We start from the raw sequence: 19,410 nt of genomic DNA on the forward strand, positions 1-19,410 counted from the left end.
AAAAAAGGCAAAAATTAATGTGTTTAGGTTTTAAGACCAACTGGAATTTATTTATTTATTTATTTATTTTTGAGACAGAATCTCACTCTGTTGCCCAGGCTGGAGTGCAATGGCCAGTCTTGGCTCACTGCAACCTCCCAGGTTCAAGCAATTCTCCTGCCTCAGCCTCCCGAGTAGCTGGGACTACCGGCGCGTGCCACCACACCCGGCTAATTTTTGTATTTTTAGTAGAGACGGGGTTTCACCATGTTGGCCAGGCTGTTCTTGAACTCCTGACTTCGTGATCTACCCGCCTCGGCTTCCCAAAGTGCTGGGATTAGAGGTGTGAGCCACTACGCCCGGCCTTGGAATGTAACATTTTGCAAAAGGATTACTGAGTACTGTGTGCCATCCACTGGGGTTAGAGAGACAGGATTTCTTCCTAGATTAGTTAATTCCAGATCAAAACATGTCTGGGGGACTGGGCCAGGTGGCTCACACCAGTAGGCTGGGGCAGGAGGATCGCTTGAGCCCGGGAGATGGAGGATGATGCAGTAAGCTATGATCGTACCACTGTACTCCAGCCTGGGCAATAGAGTGAGACACTGTCTCAAAAAAATAAATAAATAAATAAGTCTAGGACTCAGTGAATGGCTAGACTAAGGCTCAAATCTTGCAGTGATGTGTCTTTTGATTCTGCATGGTTTCTAATCTTTATCAGGAGTTAAAAACACACCTCAACAGGATAACTGCATCTAGAGGCCGGACTATATAAGCAAAGGAAAAGTTCTTCGAAGAGGAAACACACGAATTGCTCGTTTCAGGAAGGCAGTGCCTTGAAAAGTGCCTTGGGGTTGGGGGCTGGGGGAGAGATAGCTTTAGGAGAAATACCTAATGTAAACGACGAGTTGATGGGTGCAGCAAACCAACATGGACAAGTATACCTATGTATCAAACCTGCACGTTGTGCACATGTACCCCAGAACTTAAAGTATAACAATAATAATAAAAAGAACTAACTAAATAAAAGTGCCTTGAGCAGCCTGAAGTTCTTTTTTTTTTTTTTGAGACGGAGTCTCGCTCTGTCACCCGGGCTGGAGTGCTGTGGCCGGATCTCAGCTCACTGCAAGCTCCGCCTCCCGGGTTCACGCCATTCTCCTGCCTCAGCCTCCCGAGTAGCTGGGAATACAGGCGCCGCTACCTCGCCCGGCTAGTTTTTTGTAGTTTTAGTAGAGACGGGGTTTCACCGTGTTAGCCAGGATGGTCTCGATCTCCTGACCTCGTGATCCGCCCGTCTCGGCCTCCCAAAGTGCTGGGATTACAGGCCTGAGCCACCGCGCCCGGCCGCAGCCTGAAGTTCTAAGAGCTTTCCAAGTTTGGGAAGGTGTCCGGGTTTTCTGCGATTACTTCTCTGAGCATGAACGGAAGTTACCCTTTGGGCCTTCTGCGGTGATTTTAATGATAGGTGTCATATATAGGCCGGAGTAATCTGTTTACATTCTGTTCTTCTCGATGCACTCACAAGCGGGTAACTAGGTGACAAGAAAACAAAGATCTTATTCAAAAGACAAGTCTTACGGCAACCCAAAGTCTCATAGTCCCATAGTAAAGATGGCGGCGCCTTGAGGTAAGCTACAGGCAACACCACTTCCGCGTTTCTCTTGCGCCCTGGTCTAAGATGGCGGATGAGGCCACGCGACGTGTTGTGTCTGAGATCCCGGTGCTGAAGACTAACGCCGGACCCCGAGATCGGGAGTTGTGGGTGCAGCGACTGAAGGAGGAATATCAGTCCCTTATCCGGGTTAGTTGTGTTTCTACAGTCTAACGCGTAGCAGAAGGGTTGGGAGACATCAGGTGTCCTCAGTAATAGGCTCCGTGTGGAAGCTGCTTCCGGTTTTTAAGTTTAACGCCCAAATTCATAGAAATGGGACTGTTGCGGGGTTCGGGGACTAAGGAAGGATGGTGGGGAAAGGGCAAAAAAGATTCAGGTGAGGGTCACAGTGGGGCCAGACCTTGCGGCTAAAAGCAGCAGTTATTTTAGGGATACGCTTCCCAGGAAGGTGACGTGTCTTCCCGGCTCCAGGTGTTTGTTCAACTGGATGTAGGAGAGGTGGTCAGAAATCCTCAGGGCGCCAACTCCCAGTCCCCATCTCTCTGCCCCCTCTTTAACTCTTCACTCTTTTTTTTTAAAAATTAATTAATTAATTATTTTTTATTATACTTCAAGTTCTAGGGTACATGTGCATAACGTGCAGGTTTGTTACATATGTATACTTGTGCCATGTTGGTGTGCTGCACCCATCAACTCGTCAGCACCCATCAATTCATCATTTATATCATGTATAACTCCCCAATGCAATCCCTCCCCCCTCCCCACTCTTTTTTTTTTACCGAGTCTGGCTCTGTTGCTAGGTTGGAGTGCAGTGGAGCGATCTCGGCTCACTGCAACCTCTGACTCCCGGGTTCAAGCAATTCTCCTGCCTCAGCCTCCTGAGTGCCTGCCTACAGGCACGCGCCACCACACCTAGCTAATTTTTGTAGTTTTAGTAGAGATGGGGTTTCACCATGTTGGCAAGGATGGTCTGATCTCCTGACCTCATGAACCTGATCCACCCGCCTTGGCCTCCCAAAGTGCTGGGATTACAGGAGTGAGCCACCGCGTCTGGCCTCACTCTTCACTCTTTCAAATCACGTTAGGGCTGAAAATTCAAGTAGGTGTTAACTACAGAGAGTTGGGGAGTTTACCTCATAGTTAGAAACGCTCTTCTCAGCTCTCTCTCCTCTGTGGAAGGTGAAAAAAGTTTGTCTTCCTTGTAGTTTCTGTCTGCTTCAAAGACCAGCAGTTCTAGTTCTCCTACCTCATGTATTCATTCACTAAAAAAAAAAAAAAAAAATTACTGTGTACCTAGGGAGGAGATACCAAGCCGAATAAGGAGGAACTTACTGAGGTAGACAAAACTAGATCATTATAATACAGTGTTTAAGTGGAGAAAGAGACAGATGAGACAGATATGGATAGATATAAAGCAAGAAATGGCTAGGATGGTTTTTGTTTGTTTTGGTTTTTTTTTTTTTTTGAGATGGAGTCTTGCTCTGTCGCCCAGGCTGGAGTGCAGTGGCTCTATCTTGGCTCACTGCAAGCTCCGCCTCCCGGGTTCAGGCTATTCTCCTGCCTGGGACTACAGGTGACCTCCACCACGCCGGGCTAATTTTTTATATTTTTAGTAGAGACAGGGTTTCACCGTGTTAGCCAGGATGGTCTTGATCTCCTGACCTCGTGATCCGCCCTCTTCGGCCTCCCAAAGTGCTGGGATTACAGGCATGAGCCACTGTTCCCGGCCGTGGGTAGGATGTTTGAGAGCATAACGGGAGATACCCAGTTTGCATTTGGTCAGGGAAGGTTTCCTGGAAGAGGTAATGCTTTAGCTGAAACTTAAAGAGTAAACATAAGTTAGCCTGATAAAATGTAAGAGTAGAATGACATTCAAGCCAAAGGCATAGAATCTAGCAACGGCACAGGCACCGCCATGATGTGTTTGAAGAAACAAAGTAGCTCAGAGTTGTTAGAGCATCAAATGTGAGGCAGGGAATGGTAGACAAAGCTAGGAGACAGGTTTGAGCACTTGAATTTTCTCTTGGAGGCTTTGGGATGCTGTTAAAGGATTTTAAGCTGAGAAACAACATGGCCAGGTTTGGGTTTAGATCAGTCGCATTGGCAATAAGGGGAAAATACAATTGACAGGGACAAGACTGAAGGTATGAGACAAGTTAGGAGGCTGTCATTAATCTCAGCAAAACAAAAGGCAATCTAAACTAGGCAGTTATGAGGATAGAGAGGAGAGGTAGATTTGAAGAATATTCAGAAGGTAAAATTAGCATGACATCATGGATTAGTGTAGTAAGGGATAGGGAGGGTCAAGGATGATTCCCAGGTTTTTGCCTTGGGTGAATGCTCATACTGCCACCTGAAATTGATACTTCAGGAGGATAATTCTGGAAGTGTATCTGAAGGAATATTATAAATTCCAGATGGAAATACTGAGTTTGAAGTACCTGTGAAATGAAGGTAAAACTGTCAACATACAGTTGGATACTAAAGGCTAAAGTTCTGAGGAAAGAGCTGGACCAAAGATAAAAATCTGGGAGTTATTAGCATGTGGGTGCTAGTTGAAACCAGGACTATATGAGGCTAGAAGGAAGGGAGTTACCCAGGGAAGGAGTCTACCATTAAATGAGTTGTGGGCTGAGGGCAGACACTATCAGAGAAGTGAGAGAAGAATCCAGATGATATCTTCAGATCTTTTGTGCTTGCTAAATTGAGTGAAGCCCAAACATTCTATTCTCTGTTCTGGACAAACCCCCACTTACCAGTATAGCCTTGTCTTCAGCATTGCTAATGTTAGAAAAATTAGGTAAACATATTAAGAAAAATAACCGGCCGGGTGCAGTGGCTCACGCCTGTAATCCTAGCACTTTGGGAGGACAAGGCAGGTGGATCACCTGAAGTCAGGAGTTCGAGACCAGCCTGGCCAACATGGCAAAACCCTGTCTCTACTAAAAATACAAAAATTAGCCGGGCATGGTGGTGCAGCACGCCTGTAATCCCAGCTACTCAGGAGACTGAGGAAGGAGAATCGCTTGAACCCGGGAGGTGGAAGTTGCAGTGAACCCAGATCGCGCCACTGCACTCCAGCCTGTGCGACGGGAGCAAGACTCCATCTCAAAAAAAAAAAAAAAAAAAAAAAAAGAAAGGTAACCACATACTTTTCTTTTGAGTAGAGGGGAACCACCCTTGGCCCTAACTACTCTCTCAAAGACCTCATTCTCTGCTTTCAGTATGTGGAGAACAACAAGAATGCTGACAACGATTGGTTCCGACTGGAGTCCAACAAGGAAGGGACTCGGTAGGTAGACCCTCCTGGGAGGTGTGGGGTGGGAGTCTTATATAAGTTAGGCAATTTGGTATCCTAGCGCCCACTACCAAAGCTGCCCTGTCTCATGTTAGCTGTCTCCACTCCCACAGCTCCAGAGTTCCCCAGTTCCCATCCTATGAGTCTCCCAGACTGGTGGCCTAAGCCAAGTTGTCATTTGAGTATTGGAAGAATAGGCAAATTGGACTGAGGTTTGGTCTTTGTTACAGGTGGTTTGGAAAATGCTGGTATATCCATGACCTCCTGAAATATGAGTTTGACATCGAGTTTGACGTGAGTGTGATAGAGTGGGAAATATGAAGGTTAGTAGAAGGGGAGGGATTAGATGATTGGTAACAAGCTATCCTTTCTTGAAGGGACCAAAGAAAACTTTAAAAATGGGAGGGAAAAGCTGAGGTTTGAGGCAAGCATAAGTTATAGTTACTCATCTCCACGTCCAGAATCCTGGTATGGACATGCTGCTTGGGGAGTTTTACTTAACATTTCATTTTAACCAAGAAATATGTATGTCTGATTATATTAGTTCCTTTCTATCCTGATTCTGTTTTATTAAGGTTTTATACTTTCTCCAGATTCCTATCACATATCCTACTACTGCCCCAGAAATTGCAGTTCCTGAGCTGGATGGAAAGACAGCAAAGATGTACAGGTAGGACTGAATAGGAGATGGCAAAGAGTCAAAGAAGGCCTTAAGGAAGAACTTCGTGGCGGGAGGGAGATCATCGGGAAAAATAGCTAATGGATGCTTGGCTTGATGTCTGGATGATGGGATGATCTATGCGTAAATCACCATGGCACGTTTACCTGTTTAACAAACCTATACATCCTGCATGTGTAGCTCTGAACTTAAAAGTTGTAAGAAAAAAAAAAAGGAAGAACTTTGGAGGCAGAGATTTTTCCAGGGTCTGCTGGCCTAGTGGGGTGCCAGGCCCTCCTCTGCTGAGCCTAGGCAAAGTACTTAGCTGACGTTGTTCTCATTTCTGATCACTAGTAGTCTTCCTATGCCCCCGAGGCTGCTGTGCTTTATGGTAAACTTTGCATGTCAACACCTTCTTCATGTCCCTCTCATAGGGGTGGCAAAATATGCCTGACGGATCATTTCAAACCTTTGTGGGCCAGGAATGTGCCCAAATTTGGACTAGCTCATCTCATGGCTCTGGGGGTAAGTTTTGTGTATTTTGGCATAAAAGGAGGAAGAGGGGCTTAGGCCCTGAGCATTGTAGGAAAAGCAGCTAAGAATAAAAGGAATAACAGTGTTGTCCCTTAAGCATGTCCCCCCAGAATCTGTCTCCAGGAGGGAGCTTCTAATGGAACAAGAAGCATTGACTGGTAGTAATCTCACAGGATTTTCCTTGTATTGCAGCTGGGTCCATGGCTGGCAGTAGAAATCCCTGATCTGATTCAGAAGGGCGTCATCCAACACAAAGAGAAATGCAACCAATGAAGAATCAAGCCACTGAGGCAGGGCAGAGGGCCCTTTGATAGGCTACGATACTGTTTTCCTGTGCATCACACTTATCTAACTGCTTCCCCGGACACCCTCCACCTCTAGTTGTTACTAAGTAGCTGCAGCAGTCATTGCTGGGGAGAAACAAACAAACACCAACCAGTATTGCTACTTAGTTTCTAAGGCTGCACAGGGAAGGGAAAGACTGGGCTTTGGACAATCTAGAGGTAATTTATATCCGCCCCAGGTGGAGCAACATGCAATCCTGGAGGCATGGGGGTAACTGAAAGTGAGTACATAAAGTCTTTTTGGTTTCTGGAGATAACCCATCAATAAAAGCCGCTTCCTCGGGTAGCCTGTGGTTCTCATTGGAAGCTGTTAACATAGGGCAAATGGGCTAAAACCTGAGGCACATGAACAGCTACGCCGGGTTGGGTTGGGAGGGATTCGGAAATAGGGGATGCTGTGGTCAGGAGTGGAAATGAAATGTTGACTATTCCCCCTGCTGCTCAGATCTGCCTTTGTCTTTTAGTGGTGAGCCATGCTTCGCCCTGCTGTATTAGCCTGCAAGAAGTGGTTTTGCAGGACCAGCACTTCCCGCCCTCCAGGGATCTTCCCATCCCTCTGTGAAGTGCTAGATGCTTCCCCACTGGTCTGCGGGCTGGACCCAGGCCTGCAGCTTGCCACACTTGCACCCCTGCTGTTTGGGAAGGATCTGTGCTATAAGCCTCGCGGCCATACTACGACTGTCAGATCTCCATCCCTATGGGCTACAGGATGGGGCGACGACACCCTATACCTCAGGGACTTGCTGTGGAGTCATGGATTAAAGACCACTCTGGGCAGCGTTGAGAACTAGCGACCCTAAACTTGGCTGCGTTTCCATGGTGTCGTTCGCGGAGCCGTGGGGTGGGCTCACGCAAGCGCCAAGTGGCCGGGTGGGAGGAGTTTGAATGTGGATGCGCAGGCGCTTTGAGAGACGGTGAAGCCGGTGGCCGGCGGCCGGGCGGGACCAACAAAGATGGCGGCGGCCCCTGCGGCGGGAGCGATCTGGGCAACGGCTGCGGCTAAAGCTGCAGCCGGGCCCACTGGGGGGCTGCACGGGGGTAGTAGGGGGTGGCCCTGAACTGGGGTCTGGCCCCGGCTGGCCTCTCCCGCCGCCTCATCGGGGGACAGGTACGGGCCAGGGCGTTATGGCATGGCGGGGTGTTGGGGGCCGCAGAGGGAAGACTGCTCCAGACCCGAGAGGACACGCCACAAAGGCGCGTGGGGCCCGGCGGGGCCTGGGAGAACTGGGCTGGAGGGACAGCGTCCCTGGACCGCGGGGAATACGCCGCCGGATTCCGTAGCCAATCAGCGGCCTCGGCCTTTCTGCCCTCGAGGGGGGCGGACCCGGCTAAAAGCCCTGCTGTGGTGGGAGAGGTGCAGAGATTAAGGGTCAAGGAGTTGTTCGTCCTCTGTCCCCCACCACTGCCTCCTGAACCTCGACACCATGTCGGAGGTCGGAGGTGGGGGAGGGAATGGATCATAAGTCACCTGTTTAGTCTGCTTCATTTGCAGCCCAGAGAGGCAGGGATTTGAGGATGGAGGACTGTCTTTTGGGCTGTTATTCTTGCATCTACACTACCATTTGGCTAGAGATCTTAAGAGGCACATCCTACTTTACTAGACGGGTATGGGGTCCTATGTTACGTTAGAGCCGAGATAGGAGTTATCACTGGCTTTTCAGTAAAGCTGTATTCTGCAGGGAGGGGACGGGAGTACAGAAAGGGTCAAAGCCATGGGGTGCTATCTTTCATTTGTTTACTCAATAGATACTAAGTATTTACTTTGTACCAAACACCATGCCAGGTACTGGGGATACATACGATGGCTGATTCGATAGATCTGGTTCCTGCCCTCAGTGCATATACTGCTCCCCACTTTCGTTGATGTGGTAGTGGTGATGACTGAGCCAACCTAATGTGGAAATGAGAGGACAGCAAGATTGTGTGTATGGAATGGGGCAAAGCAATAAGGGAAAATTAGCGTGGCAGGGTTCAGTACAGCAGCCTGGGTTCCCATTTCCCCCCATATTCAAATGCTGACACTTTCTTCTCCTCCCAGGTCCAGCCTGTGGTGTCCACAATGCCCCAAGCCTCTGAGCACCGCCTGGGCCGGACCCGAGAGCCACCTGTTAATATCCAGCCCCGAGTGGGATCCAAGCTACCATTTGCCCCCAGGGCCCGCAGCAAGGAGCGCAGAAACCCAGCCTCTGGGCCAAACCCCATGTTACGACCTCTGCCTCCCCGGCCAGGTCCCCCTGATGAACGGCTCAAGAAACTGGAGCTGGGACGGGGACGGACCTCAGGCCCTCGACCCAGAGGCCCCCTTCGAGCAGATCATGGGGTTCCCCTGCCTGGCTCACCACCCCCAACTGTGGCTTTGCCTCTCCCATCTCGGACCAACTTAGCCCGTTCCAAGTCTGTGAGCAGTGGGGACTTGCGTCCAATGGGGATTGCCTTGGGAGGGCACCGTGGCACGGGAGAGCTTGGGGCTGCACTGAGCCGCTTGGCCCTCCGGCCTGAGCCACCCACTTTGAGACGTAGCACTTCTCTCCGCCGCCTAGGGGGCTTTCCTGGACCCCCCACACTGTTCAGCATACGGACAGAGCCCCCTGCTTCCCATGGCTCCTTCCACATGATATCCGCCCGGTCCTCTGAGCCTTTCTACTCTGATGACAAGATGGTGAGAACTCGTCACAAATGTGGCCTTCATGCCCATGTTCCTCTGTGCTTTCCTGCCATCCTCTGCCTTTCCTGTCCCCCGTTTCCCTGAAGTTCCTTTCTCAGCCCTTCATTACAGCAGTTTGGACACACCTCTCCCTTGCTTAAATACCCTTGAGCCTCCTAGACCCTTTTTTGGGTTGTTGGTGACTCCCCAGCATGGTGTGCCCAGGGTCCCCAGGGAATTAGCCCAACTATTCAGAATTCTTCTTTGGGTCCCCAGGCCCTTACTTTCCCTTGCTGCACTTTCTCTACTGGGACTTTGCCTAGGCCTAATTAATCTCTGCAGCTAAAGAGAGGCGAGCGCACAACATCTTAGCAAATGTGGTTGCACATTTTCTGAGCTAAGTAAGCTAGGCTGATTGCAATTGGAGCCAGCAGCAGAAGGGCAAGAAGGGGCCACGGGGGCAGGAGGGGGGTTTTGGGGGGCAGAAAGGTGGGAGTGGTGAGCAGCTGGGCAACCATGCCGGTGCTGGGGGAGTTGCCCCAGGAGCTGCAACGTCGGCTAGCTGAGCAGAGGAGTAAGTGGGCAACAGGTGGGACAGCCATGGCTGAGTCCGTGGTACATTCAGCTGTGATGGGCTTACTGCTCATGACCAGTGAGGTAGGGAGACTAGAATACCTAGTGAGGGGAATAGGGTAGAGTTTGGGGATTAAACATGCATGGGATGGGGGAGGCAGTGGGCAGCATGCTGTCGAAAGGTTAAAGTGCCTGGTAGGATATATAAGAACTTGCTGATTGTACTCTGACCTTCCAGGCTCATCACACACTGCTTCTGGGCTCTGGTCATGTTGGCCTTCGAAACCTGGGAAACACGGTGAGAGCCATTCTCCTGTCTTTCCTCTCTAAAAGGAATGTGAAATGGTGCTGGGGGTGGGGAAAACCCACGAGCTTAGGGAAGGCATGTGGAAGGAGAGTTCTGAAGCTCTTCTAAGGCTTCCTGGGTAGTGGTCTGGAGAGATAACAGCAGTGTCCCTGCTGCTCCCCAGTGCTTCCTGAATGCTGTGCTGCAGTGTCTGAGCAGCACTCGACCTCTTCGGGACTTCTGTCTTAGAAGGGACTTCCGACAAGAAGTGCCTGGAGGAGGCCGAGCCCAAGAGCTCACTGAAGGTGGGGCAACAACTCCTGCTCCTTCTGTTCGAGTCCCTTTTTCCCCAACCACTTGCAGGTCCATCTGCCAGTACTGGTGGCCCCCAACCCTTAAATCTGGCAGTTGTATCTACTTTTCCCAGTGCCTACTTTCCTAAAGGTTATTTTCTGCCCTCTGAGCCACATCTTGCTTGCCTCTTCCAGACATTAACCTTTGTTTCCCTTCCCTAATTCCATCCCAACAGCCTTTGCAGATGTGATTGGTGCCCTCTGGCACCCTGACTCCTGCGAAGCTGTGAATCCTACTCGATTCCGAGCTGTCTTCCAGAAATATGTTCCCTCCTTCTCTGGATACAGGTGGGAGAGCTGGAGGGTATGGGATTTCTCTCTGGCCATGTCTGGGGGTAGGGCCAAGCAAGGGCCCTGGCAGCATTGTTCTGAGCTTTGAGATGTTCTTCATCCAGGAAGTGGGGACCGATATCTGGGCAGGGAATAGTGTCTGTGGACTAGGAGGGGAGTCGGTTGCCCATACTCTTTGTCTGGCTGTAGCCAGCAGGATGCCCAAGAGTTCCTGAAGCTCCTCATGGAGCGGCTACACCTTGAAATCAACCGCCGAGGCCGCCGGGCTCCACCAATCCTTGCCAATGGTCCACTTCCCTCTCCACCCCGCCGAGGAGGGGCTCTGCTAGAAGAACCTGAGTTAAGGTAAGGGTCGTTCCCTCTACCTCCTCTCCCCAGTAGTTTATCAGCAGCATTCACACTTCATAGAACTGAACTAGTCAAGATGGAAGATGTAGGGTCCAGGAAAACCCTTTAGTATAGAAAATAGTGTGAGACGCAACGTAGAAGTAGAAGGAAGGAAGAGGGGGAGCCTTAAGGGAGCAGATGGAGGCAGAAGATCATGCTAGGGATGTCACCAAATTGAAGAAGGGGATAATTAATTTACAGGTTGAGGAAGACAGCATATTCTTCCCTTGTGTACAATCCTTTCTTTTCCTCTCACCTCAGATATCCCCAGAAAGTTCATTGAGACATCATTCCTTTGACTTTTCCTTGAAATATAGGGAAGAAGCAGGGGTGTGGGTGGGGTGTAGGGCTCTGTGGGTCGTTTCAGTGGGTGTTGGGGATGCCCAGTGTTCCTGCTGTCTCATGGGTGCTCCCCACTTCCTTTGATCTGTGGTAGTGATGATGACCGAGCCAACCTAATGTGGAAACGTTACCTGGAGCGAGAGGACAGCAAGATTGTGGGTATGGAATGGGGCAAAGCAATGAGGGAAAATTAGTGTGTGAGGGGGGTACAGGCTTGGGGGCAAAATTGATACTATTGAGGGGTATGGGAACAAGACTGGATGATGCAAATGTGAAGTTGTGTGAAGAGTTGATTAGGAGTGTTGGTAGTGGGAAAGGAAGGGTCAGGCAAAGGGGCAGGAAGAGATAGAAATCAGAGAAATCATCTCATAACATCCAACAATGACCTTTTCTCCTGTCCCTGTGCTTCTGTCTAGACCTGTTTGTGGGCCAGTTGAAAAGTTGTCTCAAGTGCCAGGCCTGTGGGTATCGCTCCACGACCTTCGAGGTTTTTTGTGACCTGTCCCTGCCCATCCCCAAGGTGGGATTCCAGAGGATTCCAGGGTGGACAGGACAGGGGCTCTGTGACCCAAGCCTACCCACCCCCAGAGTGTGGGCGGGAACCCTATGGGTTTCTGGAGCAGAACTGAAGCCTGGATTGATTGAGAAGAGGTGGAAAAGGAAATTCAGAACATGTTGACCTTTCTTCCCCTTTTCCCCCAGAAAGGATTTGCTGGGGGCAAAGTGTCTCTGCGGGATTGTTTCAACCTTTTCACTAAGGAAGAAGAACTAGAGTCGGAGAATGCCCCAGTATGTGGAGGTTCACAAGGGATATAGTAAGGGTGGAGGGGACTCCATGTGGATAAAATGGATTGCATGATGCCTTAATATGGTGAATAATATTTATGTATCTGGGTTTGTGTTGGAGTCTCAGATATGTTCTAGTACTCCTAGAGCAAAGGGGAGAAGCTGAGAGGATCCAGCCGTAATGAAGTGCATACGAAATTTATATGTGGATCGGAGTGTCAGAAAAGCCAATTGAGGTTAGGAGCACATTAACCTAACACTGTTTGCCATTTATTCAGGTGTGTGACCGATGTCGGCAGAAAACTCGAAGTACCAAAAAGTTGACAGTACAAAGATTCCCTCGAATCCTCGTGCTCCATATCCTAATCTTCAGATTCTTACTTCTCTTAGGATACCTCCCATACCTTCTCTTTCCTCACCCTCCATGTTTCCAGAGAATTGAATTTTCCTTAGGAAAAGCCTGCCACCCCCTTTTCCACAAGCTACTCCCAGTGTTTTGGGAGTGGGGAGAGGACAGCTTTCAGGACAGAAGTCCCCCTCAGAGGCCCACTGCCTCCCAAATGCTCCTTAACCAGGACTTAGATCTGAATCGCTTTTCTGCCTCCCGAGGCTCCATCAAGAAGAGTTCAGTAGGTGTAGACTTTCCACTGCAGCGACTGAGCCTAGGGGACTTTGCCAGTGACAAAGCCGGTGAGTCTGGTGGGGAAAGTCCTAAGGAGCCAAAGGAGTGGGGGCACAGCTCTGATTGTAGAACTTGATCATCTCCAACCCCGCAGGAAGTCCTGTATACCAGCTGTATGCCCTTTGCAACCACTCAGGCAGCGTCCACTATGGCCACTACACAGCCCTGTGCCGGTGCCAGACTGGTTGGCATGTCTACAATGACTCTCGGTGAGAACAGCCTCCTATGTACATCTTGCCCCATTCCCACTCAGCCCTGACACCCTTCCCTTCTATGAAGCCCCAGGAGAGCAGAGTGCCAGGTGAAAGGAGAGGCGGAGGTCTTTTCTGATCTCTTCCTGGATGCTCTGAGGTTCGGTCTTGTAGGGACAAGGGAGTAAACAGTAATGACCACAACCCTTTCCCGATCTCCCTTTTTCCTAGTGTCTCCCCTGTCAGTGAAAACCAGGTGGCATCCAGCGAGGGCTACGTGCTGTTCTACCAACTGATGCAGGAGCCACCCCGGTGCCTGTGACACCCTCTCTAAACCCTGGCACCTGTGAAGCCCTTTAAACACCCTTAAGCCCCAGGCTCCCCGTTTACCTCAGAGACGTCTATTTTGTGTCTTTTAATCGGGGAGGGGGGAGGGGGTGGTTGTAGCTCCATTATTTTTTTTATTAAAAAATACCCTTCCACCTGGAGGCTCCCTTGTCTCCCAGCCCCATGTACAGAGCTCACCAAGCCCCTGCCCGTGTACAGCCCCCAGACCCTCTGCAATATCACTTTTTGTGAATAAATTTATTAAGAAAAAATGATGTGCTTATTTGTATTTTTACTTAGGGAGTGACAGAAAACTGGGCCTAATTGGAGTCTTCCTGGGACCCAAGTTCCCTCTCTAATAGGTGGGGGCGCTCTCAGATCCAAGGGGGAAGGTTTCGGAGATGGTGCTGGACCCGGACCTGTGCCCCCCAGCAGTGTAGGTTAAGCACTGGGAGGAAAAAGAGGGAAGGCATACTTGAGGCTGTGTGCAGGCTCTGGGGCGTCTGGTTTGGTTGGCGATGGGGGATGCCGCTGTTGACAAACACTGGGTACGTTGCCGGGTGGCCCTAGCTCCCGTAGGCCCGGTCTGTTGCTAACATCAAGGAGCTGTTTATGGAGCCACCTCCCCGTGGACTGGCTTCCAGTATCCCTATCTATTGTCCCTACGACCAAAGCTCCTGGGGCCTTCCCTCTAGGGTTGTCACCCTAGCTGGACCTGGGAAACTTGTGCTGGGGAACGCTAACTCCAGCATTAAGCGCTCGTTGCCTCGGTCCTGAGGAGGGCAGTGCCGGATAGGACCGCTCACTCCCAGCTCGGAGCTGACGCGATTAACCTCAAGCACTTACAGCTGCCGTCGCTCCGCCTCTGCCAGTTCAATGTTTTCATTGGTGAACGTGATCCGGGGCCTTCTAGGGCCTGCCAATCCAGATGTAGGAGAACTATGGTCAGGCGCGTGCCGCGAGAACAGAGTGGACGGAGAGTAGGAGAGACCGAAAAGGCTGGGGGTGGGAGTAGCGGATTTGAAGCACTTGTTGGCCTACCGAGGCGTGGCAAACAGAGCACCTCAGAACTCAGGCGTACTGCCCGCCGCCCGAGCCTTGCAAGAGCCGATAGCGAGGGTGTGGTCCTTATCTGCACCCAGCGGAGCGCCGGCGGGGTACGGTCTTAGGACCTCGACCTCCTTCTGCCTCATTTTTTCTCCTCTCTTGTGGGTGAGTCCTGGCCCCTGGACGGGGACCTCACTGTTCCACCAGCCCATCTGTGCACACTTAAGTTTCCCTTAAAGCAGTGAGTGACCGGGGATAGAACTCAAAACCGGCGGGGCTTCTGGAGCGCAGGGTGTCCCCGGTCTGCCTGTCCATATCGCCCCCTTTCCCCCAGGTTTCCCCATGGGCCGGACCGTGGTCGTGTTGGGCGGAGGCATCAGCGGCTTGGCCGCCAGTTACCACCTGAGCCGGGCCCCCTGTCCCCCTAAGGTGAGTGCTCCACCTGTGCCAGAGGGAGTTTCATTTAATGCTCTTTTCCCATTTCCATCAAAAGTTAGATGGATCCTGGCCCTCTGAATGTGCCTCTTCCCCTCACCTCCTGACCTCTCCCCGACGGCTACAGGCGGTGCTGCAGTGTCTCTCCCTCTTGTCGCCAGGTGGTCCTGGTGGAGGGCAGTGAGCGTCTGGGAGGCTGGATTCGCTCCGTTCGAGGCCCGAATGGTGCTATCTTTGAGCTTGGACCTCGGGGAATTAGACCAGCGGGAGCCCTAGGGGCCCGGACCTTGCTCCTGGTGAGAGGCTTGTGGGATGTCTAGGAGAGAGGTTGTGGAGGGGGCTTCCATTGGGGAATAGAGTTTAGAGGGGGAAGTATGTTTGGTGGGTCAGAACTTACCTTAGTTTCTCCTCTTCTGAGGGCCTGTGGAGAGCAGGTTTCTGAGCTTGGCTTGGATTCAGAAGTGCTGCCTGTCCGGGGAGACCACCCAGCTGCCCAGAACAGGTTCCTCTACGTGGGCGGTGCCCTGCATGCCCTGCCCACTGGCCTCAGGTAACACCAGCACCTCCGCTCCTTTTACTGTGCCCTCATCCTCATATGCCTTCCATTTCTTTTTTTTTTTTTTTTTTTCTTTTTTTTTTTTGAGACGGACTATCGCTGTCGCCCAGGATGGAGTGCAATGCTGCAATCTTGGCTCACTGCAACCTCCGCCTTTCGGGTTCAAGCGATTCTCCTGCTTCAGCCTCCCGAGTAGCTGGAACTACAGGTGCCCACCACCACGTCCAGCTATTTTTTGTATTTTTAGTAGAGATGGGGTTTCACCATATTGGCCAAGCTGGTCTCGAACTCCTGACCTTGTGATCCACCTGCCTCAGCCTCCCAAAGTGCTGGGATTACAGACGTGAGCCACCGCGCCTGACCTGCCTTCCATTTCTTCATCTCCCTTTCAGCCTTCCCAGCAAAAGGAAGCCAAATGAGTGGAAATGACCCCAGCGCCTGGAGCTGGGGAGGTATGTCAGGAGCTTCCCCCTCACTAAGTCTTTCTCCATGCAGGGGGCTACTCCGCCCTTCACCCCCCTTCTCCAAACCTCTGTTTTGGGCTGGGCTGAGGGAGCTGACCAAGCCCCGGGGCAAAGAGCCTGATGAGACCGTGCACAGTTTTGCCCAGCGCCGCCTTGGACCTGAGGTGACACTTGCCCAGAGGCCCCAAACCTCTTCCCTCCTAAACCAGCTGCAGAGCTCCCTGTTCAAATCTACCACGTAGGGGCTCTTCTGTATCATTTGGAGATGCCCTCTTCTCTTCATACCCCACCCCCTCATAATTCCCGAAACTCATTATTGGGAGTAAAGACCTTCACTTCCATCCTTCTGTCATAGTGGGACTGTCTCCTAAACCAAACCCTATCCCACCCCCATTCTCTACCAAATACGGACTGTGGAAATCAGTCAGTGCAGATTATTCTTTGGCTCCTTAGTCCCACTCTCACCCTTAAGGTGGCGTCTCTAGCCATGGACAGTCTCTGCCGTGGAGTGTTTGCAGGCAACAGCCGTGAGCTCAGCATCAGGTCCTGTTTTCCCAGTCTCTTCCAAGCTGAGCAAACCCATCGTTCCGTATTACTGGGCCTGCTGCTGGGGGCAGGTGAGGGGGGGATTGATTCAAAGGGTGAAGATATTAAGGACTGCCAAAGTGAGGGAGTGGGGACAAAGGGTGCTATTCAATGATTCTTTTTTTCTTTTCTGAGACAGAGTCTTGCTCTGCCACCTAGGCTGGAGTGCAGTGGTGCAATCTTAGATTGCCTTATTGCAACCTCTGTCTTCCAGGCTCAAGCAATTCTCCTGCCTCAGCCTCTTAAGTAGCTGGGATTACAAACATGTGCCACCACTCGCAGCTAATCTTTGTATTTTTTTTGGTAGAGATGAAGTTTCACTATGTTGGCCAGGCTGGTCTCAAACTCCTGACCTCAAGTGATCCACCCGCCCTCTGCCTAAAGTGCTGGGATTACAGGTGTGAGCCACTGCATCCAGCCTCAATGATTCTTCTTTGCTTCCTCTGCAGGGCGGACCCCACAGCCAGACTCAGCACTCATTCGCCAGGCCTTGGCTGAGCGCTGGAGCCAGTGGTCACTTCGTGGAGGTCTAGAGATGCTGCCTCAGGCCCTTGAAACCCACCTAACTAGTAGGGGGGTCAGTGTTCTCAGAGGCCAGCCAGTCTGTGGGCTCAGCCTCCAGGCAGAAGGGCGCTGGAAGGTAGGGGAACCCCTGGAGTGTAAATGAACCTGTTAGTGTGTCCATCTTTATCCAAGTGGTTTAACTAGGCCAGGGCCAATAGGACTGGCGTTCCTCATTGTTTTCGTGCCTTAGAAGCTACTTAGACATGGGCTACCCCATAATCCTAGGCCCTATTTGTGAACCTTCCTCAAAGAGCCTATGCAAGTCTGTGGATAGAAGTAGTACTTATAGGCCGGGCGCGGTGGCTCAAGCCTGTAATCCCAGCACTTTGGGAGGCCGAGACGGGCGGATCACGAGGTCAGGAGATCGAGACCATCCTGGCTAACACGGTGAAACCCCATCTCTACTAAAAAATACAAAAAACTAGCCGGGCGAGGTGGCGGCGCCTGTAATCCCAGCTACTCCGGAGGCTGAGGCAGGAGAATGGCCTAAACCCGGGAAGCAGAGCTTGCCATGAGCTGAGATCCGGCCACTGCACTACAGCCCGGGCGACAGAGCAAGACTCCGTCTCAAAAAAAAAAAAAAAGTAGTAGTAGTACTTATAGAGATAGGGGAAAGAACCCAGCTTCGCTGAACATTTCAGAACAGCCACACTGGCCTGTCTCGTCCACTTCCTGGAGTACACAGAGAAATGATTTTTTTGTGAAGTCTACACAGTCACCCATTCTCTTCATTCTGAGTCAGTACAGTCTCCCCAGCCACATGGGTGCCTGGGAAACTGAGAGTGAAGCACCAGAAGTCTCTTTTCACTAATCAGATTCTCATTTTCCGGGTCTTTCAAATGTTTTCATGCTCTCAGGTATCTCTAAGGGACAGCAGTCTGGAGGCTGACCACGTTATTAGTGCCATTCCAGCTTCAGGTAATGGGATAGCCACCTTCCCCTTCCCCAACCCCTACCAGTGAGAGGCAAAAGCTGTACCTTCCTGGGTCAGCAGGACCACACCATGCCCCTGAACTGGTCATCTCTATGGGAGTCTAATCCCAAAGAGGACTGACAACTGTAATGGGAATGCCTCCTGAGTCAGGCCTCTGCCTGATCTCTAGTGCTCAGCGAGCTGCTCCCTGCTGAGGCTGCACCTCTGGCTCGTGCCCTGAGTGCCATCACTGCGGTGTCTGTAGCTGTGGTGAATCTGCAGTACCGAGGAGCCCATCTGCCTGTCCAGGTATGATAAAGGGACAGAGAGGCCGGCCATGGTGGCTCACACTTGTAATCCCAGCATTTTGGGAGGCCAAGGTGGGTGGATAAGGAGGTCAGGAGTTCGAGACCAGCCTGGCCAACATGGTGAAACTCCATCTCTATGAAAAATACAAAAATTAGCCAGGTGTGGTGGCTCATGCCTGTAATCCCAGCTACTTGGGAGGCTGAGGCAGGAGAATCGCTTGAACCCAGGAGGTGGAGGTTACAGTGAGCTGAGATCTCGCCATTACACTCCAGCCTGGGTGACAGAGCGGGACTTTGTCCCCCGTCAAAAAAAATGGGAAGGAGAGACAGGCTTAACTAGAGCCCTTTCCTTCTGACGCATGAATGTCCTTCTCTCCAGGGATTTGGACACTTGGTGCCATCTTCAGAAGATCCAGGCGTCCTGGGAATCGTGTATGACTCAGTTGCTTTCCCTGAGCAGGATGGGAGCCCCCCTGGCCTCAGAGTGACTGTGAGAGGAGGAAACTTTGCCTAGTGGCATTTCCAGAGGGCTCCTCTGTGCTCCAGTGTAGGCAAGGCCAGACTGATCAGTGCTATATTCCCTCCCTAGGTGATGCTGGGAGGTTCCTGGTTACAGACACTGGAGGCGAGTGGCTGTGTCTTATCTCAAGAGCTGTTTCAGCAGCGGGCCCAGGGAGCAGCTGCCACACAATTAGGACTGAAGGAGCTGCCAAGTCACTGCTTGGTCCATCTACACAAGGTAAGTTGGGATAAACTTCCCTCAGCTCTCCACTGAAGACCTTGAAGACAGGGACTGGAACATTTGTCACTGTATGTCAGCCAAGGCCTAAGACATCAATAATAAACTTTTCCCTGCATCCTCTCCTCTCTTCTCAGAACTGCATCCCCCAGTATACACTAGGTCACTGGCAAAAACTAGGTAAGTTGGGAAAACAGCTGGGCTGAGGAGGGCCAAGGGCATCAGACCCCCGGCTATAACATTCCTTTCATCCTTTCCTTCCAGAGGCAGCTAGGCAATTCCTGGCTGCTCACAGGTTGCCCCTGACTCTGGCTGGAGCCTCCTATGAGGGGGTTGCTGTTAATGACTGTATAGAGAGTGGGCGCCAGGCAGCAGTCAGTGTCCTGGGCACAGAACCTAACAGCTGATCCCCAACTCATGAAAATAAAAATTGCTGAAGCTTGGCTTGGTCTGGCTGTTCTATCACCTATAGGCATAAGAATGCAGGGGAGCAAAGAGGCAAAGTGTGCCTG

General features: G+C 51.2%; 3 protein-coding genes and 1 long non-coding RNA gene across 10 annotated transcripts; 3 read left to right on the top strand and 1 right to left on the bottom strand.

The window, feature by feature from the left end:
* The first annotated feature begins 1,342 nt into the window (after positions 1 to 1,342).
* On the top strand, positions 1,343 to 6,711 carry UFC1 (ubiquitin-fold modifier conjugating enzyme 1). The gene is made up of 6 exons (XM_017860834.1): positions 1,343 to 1,780; positions 4,816 to 4,883; positions 5,120 to 5,183; positions 5,483 to 5,559; positions 5,982 to 6,072; positions 6,274 to 6,711. The coding sequence occupies exons 1-6, from the start codon at positions 1,658 to 1,660 to the stop codon at positions 6,352 to 6,354; spliced, it is 504 nt and encodes a 167-aa protein (XP_017716323.1). The 5' UTR covers positions 1,343 to 1,657; the 3' UTR covers positions 6,355 to 6,711.
* Positions 1,420 to 7,250, bottom strand: LOC108521176 (uncharacterized). Its single transcript, XR_001883133.1, has 3 exons — positions 7,157 to 7,250; positions 2,725 to 2,853; positions 1,420 to 1,511 (listed from the first exon to the last, which is right to left on the bottom strand). It is a non-coding gene; the product is annotated as an uncharacterized LOC108521176 (long non-coding RNA).
* Positions 7,251 to 7,329: 79 nt separating this feature from the next.
* Positions 7,330 to 13,559, top strand: USP21 (ubiquitin specific peptidase 21). Of its 5 annotated transcripts, none has more exons than XM_017860815.1 (13): positions 7,330 to 7,533; positions 8,464 to 9,084; positions 9,881 to 9,940; positions 10,113 to 10,233; positions 10,458 to 10,569; positions 10,762 to 10,917; positions 11,396 to 11,460; positions 11,718 to 11,821; positions 12,004 to 12,090; positions 12,366 to 12,446; positions 12,672 to 12,777; positions 12,864 to 12,978; positions 13,192 to 13,559. In XM_017860815.1, exons 2-13 carry the CDS (start codon positions 8,485 to 8,487, stop codon positions 13,280 to 13,282), a joined length of 1,698 nt encoding a protein of 565 aa, XP_017716304.1. In that variant the 5' UTR covers positions 7,330 to 7,533; positions 8,464 to 8,484; the 3' UTR covers positions 13,283 to 13,559. The 5 variants fall into 5 exon arrangements, with proteins under 5 accessions (XP_017716304.1, XP_017716303.1, XP_017716305.1 ...); XM_017860817.1 differs by having other exon boundaries at positions 7,446 to 7,533; positions 8,464 to 8,823; positions 8,966 to 9,084; positions 12,366 to 12,777; XM_017860814.1 differs by having other exon boundaries at positions 12,366 to 12,777.
* Positions 13,560 to 13,620: 61 nt separating this feature from the next.
* On the top strand, positions 13,621 to 19,342 carry PPOX (protoporphyrinogen oxidase). Of its 3 annotated transcripts, none has more exons than XM_017860819.1 (13): positions 13,623 to 14,499; positions 14,669 to 14,763; positions 14,931 to 15,065; positions 15,204 to 15,319; positions 15,821 to 15,953; positions 16,262 to 16,406; positions 16,824 to 17,014; positions 17,796 to 17,856; positions 18,042 to 18,160; positions 18,539 to 18,649; positions 18,749 to 18,898; positions 19,036 to 19,078; positions 19,163 to 19,342. In XM_017860819.1, exons 2-13 carry the CDS (start codon positions 14,677 to 14,679, stop codon positions 19,303 to 19,305), a joined length of 1,434 nt encoding a protein of 477 aa, XP_017716308.1. In that variant the 5' UTR covers positions 13,623 to 14,499; positions 14,669 to 14,676; the 3' UTR covers positions 19,306 to 19,342. The 3 variants fall into 3 exon arrangements, with proteins under 3 accessions (XP_017716311.1, XP_017716308.1, XP_017716309.1); XM_017860820.1 differs by lacking the exon at positions 13,623 to 14,499 and adding an exon at positions 14,518 to 14,575; XM_017860822.1 differs by lacking the exon at positions 18,539 to 18,649 and having other exon boundaries at positions 13,621 to 14,499; positions 19,163 to 19,341.
* The last annotated feature ends 68 nt before the right edge of the window (positions 19,343 to 19,410 follow it).

This window comes from Rhinopithecus bieti, unplaced genomic scaffold (genome assembly GCF_001698545.2).
Source record: "Rhinopithecus bieti isolate Rb0 unplaced genomic scaffold, ASM169854v2 scaffold_57365, whole genome shotgun sequence".
Lineage (NCBI taxonomy): Eukaryota > Metazoa > Chordata > Mammalia > Primates > Cercopithecidae > Rhinopithecus > Rhinopithecus bieti.

Bases quoted from the DNA above. Each gene is read 5' to 3' on its own strand.
- USP21 (XM_017860818.1), top strand. From the start codon at position 7,556: ATGGCGGGGTGTTGGGGGCCGCAGAGGGAAGACTGCTCCAGACCCGAG. The intron at 9,941-10,112 runs GTGAGAGCCATT...GCTGCTCCCCAG, and splicing joins TTCGAAACCTGGGAAACACG to TGCTTCCTGAATGCTGTGCT. The intron at 10,918-11,395 runs GTAAGGGTCGTT...GATCTGTGGTAG, and splicing joins CTAGAAGAACCTGAGTTAAG to TGATGATGACCGAGCCAACC.
- PPOX (XM_017860819.1), top strand. From the start codon at position 14,677: ATGGGCCGGACCGTGGTCGTGTTGGGCGGAGGCATCAGCGGCTTGGCC. The intron at 15,320-15,820 runs GTAACACCAGCA...TTCTCCATGCAG, and splicing joins GCCCTGCCCACTGGCCTCAG to GGGGCTACTCCGCCCTTCAC. The intron at 18,161-18,538 runs GTATGATAAAGG...CCTTCTCTCCAG, and splicing joins GAGCCCATCTGCCTGTCCAG to GGATTTGGACACTTGGTGCC.
- UFC1 (XM_017860834.1), top strand. From the start codon at position 1,658: ATGGCGGATGAGGCCACGCGACGTGTTGTGTCTGAGATCCCGGTGCTG. The intron at 1,781-4,815 runs GTTAGTTGTGTT...CTCTGCTTTCAG, and splicing joins AATATCAGTCCCTTATCCGG to TATGTGGAGAACAACAAGAA. The intron at 6,073-6,273 runs GTAAGTTTTGTG...CTTGTATTGCAG, and splicing joins CTCATCTCATGGCTCTGGGG to CTGGGTCCATGGCTGGCAGT.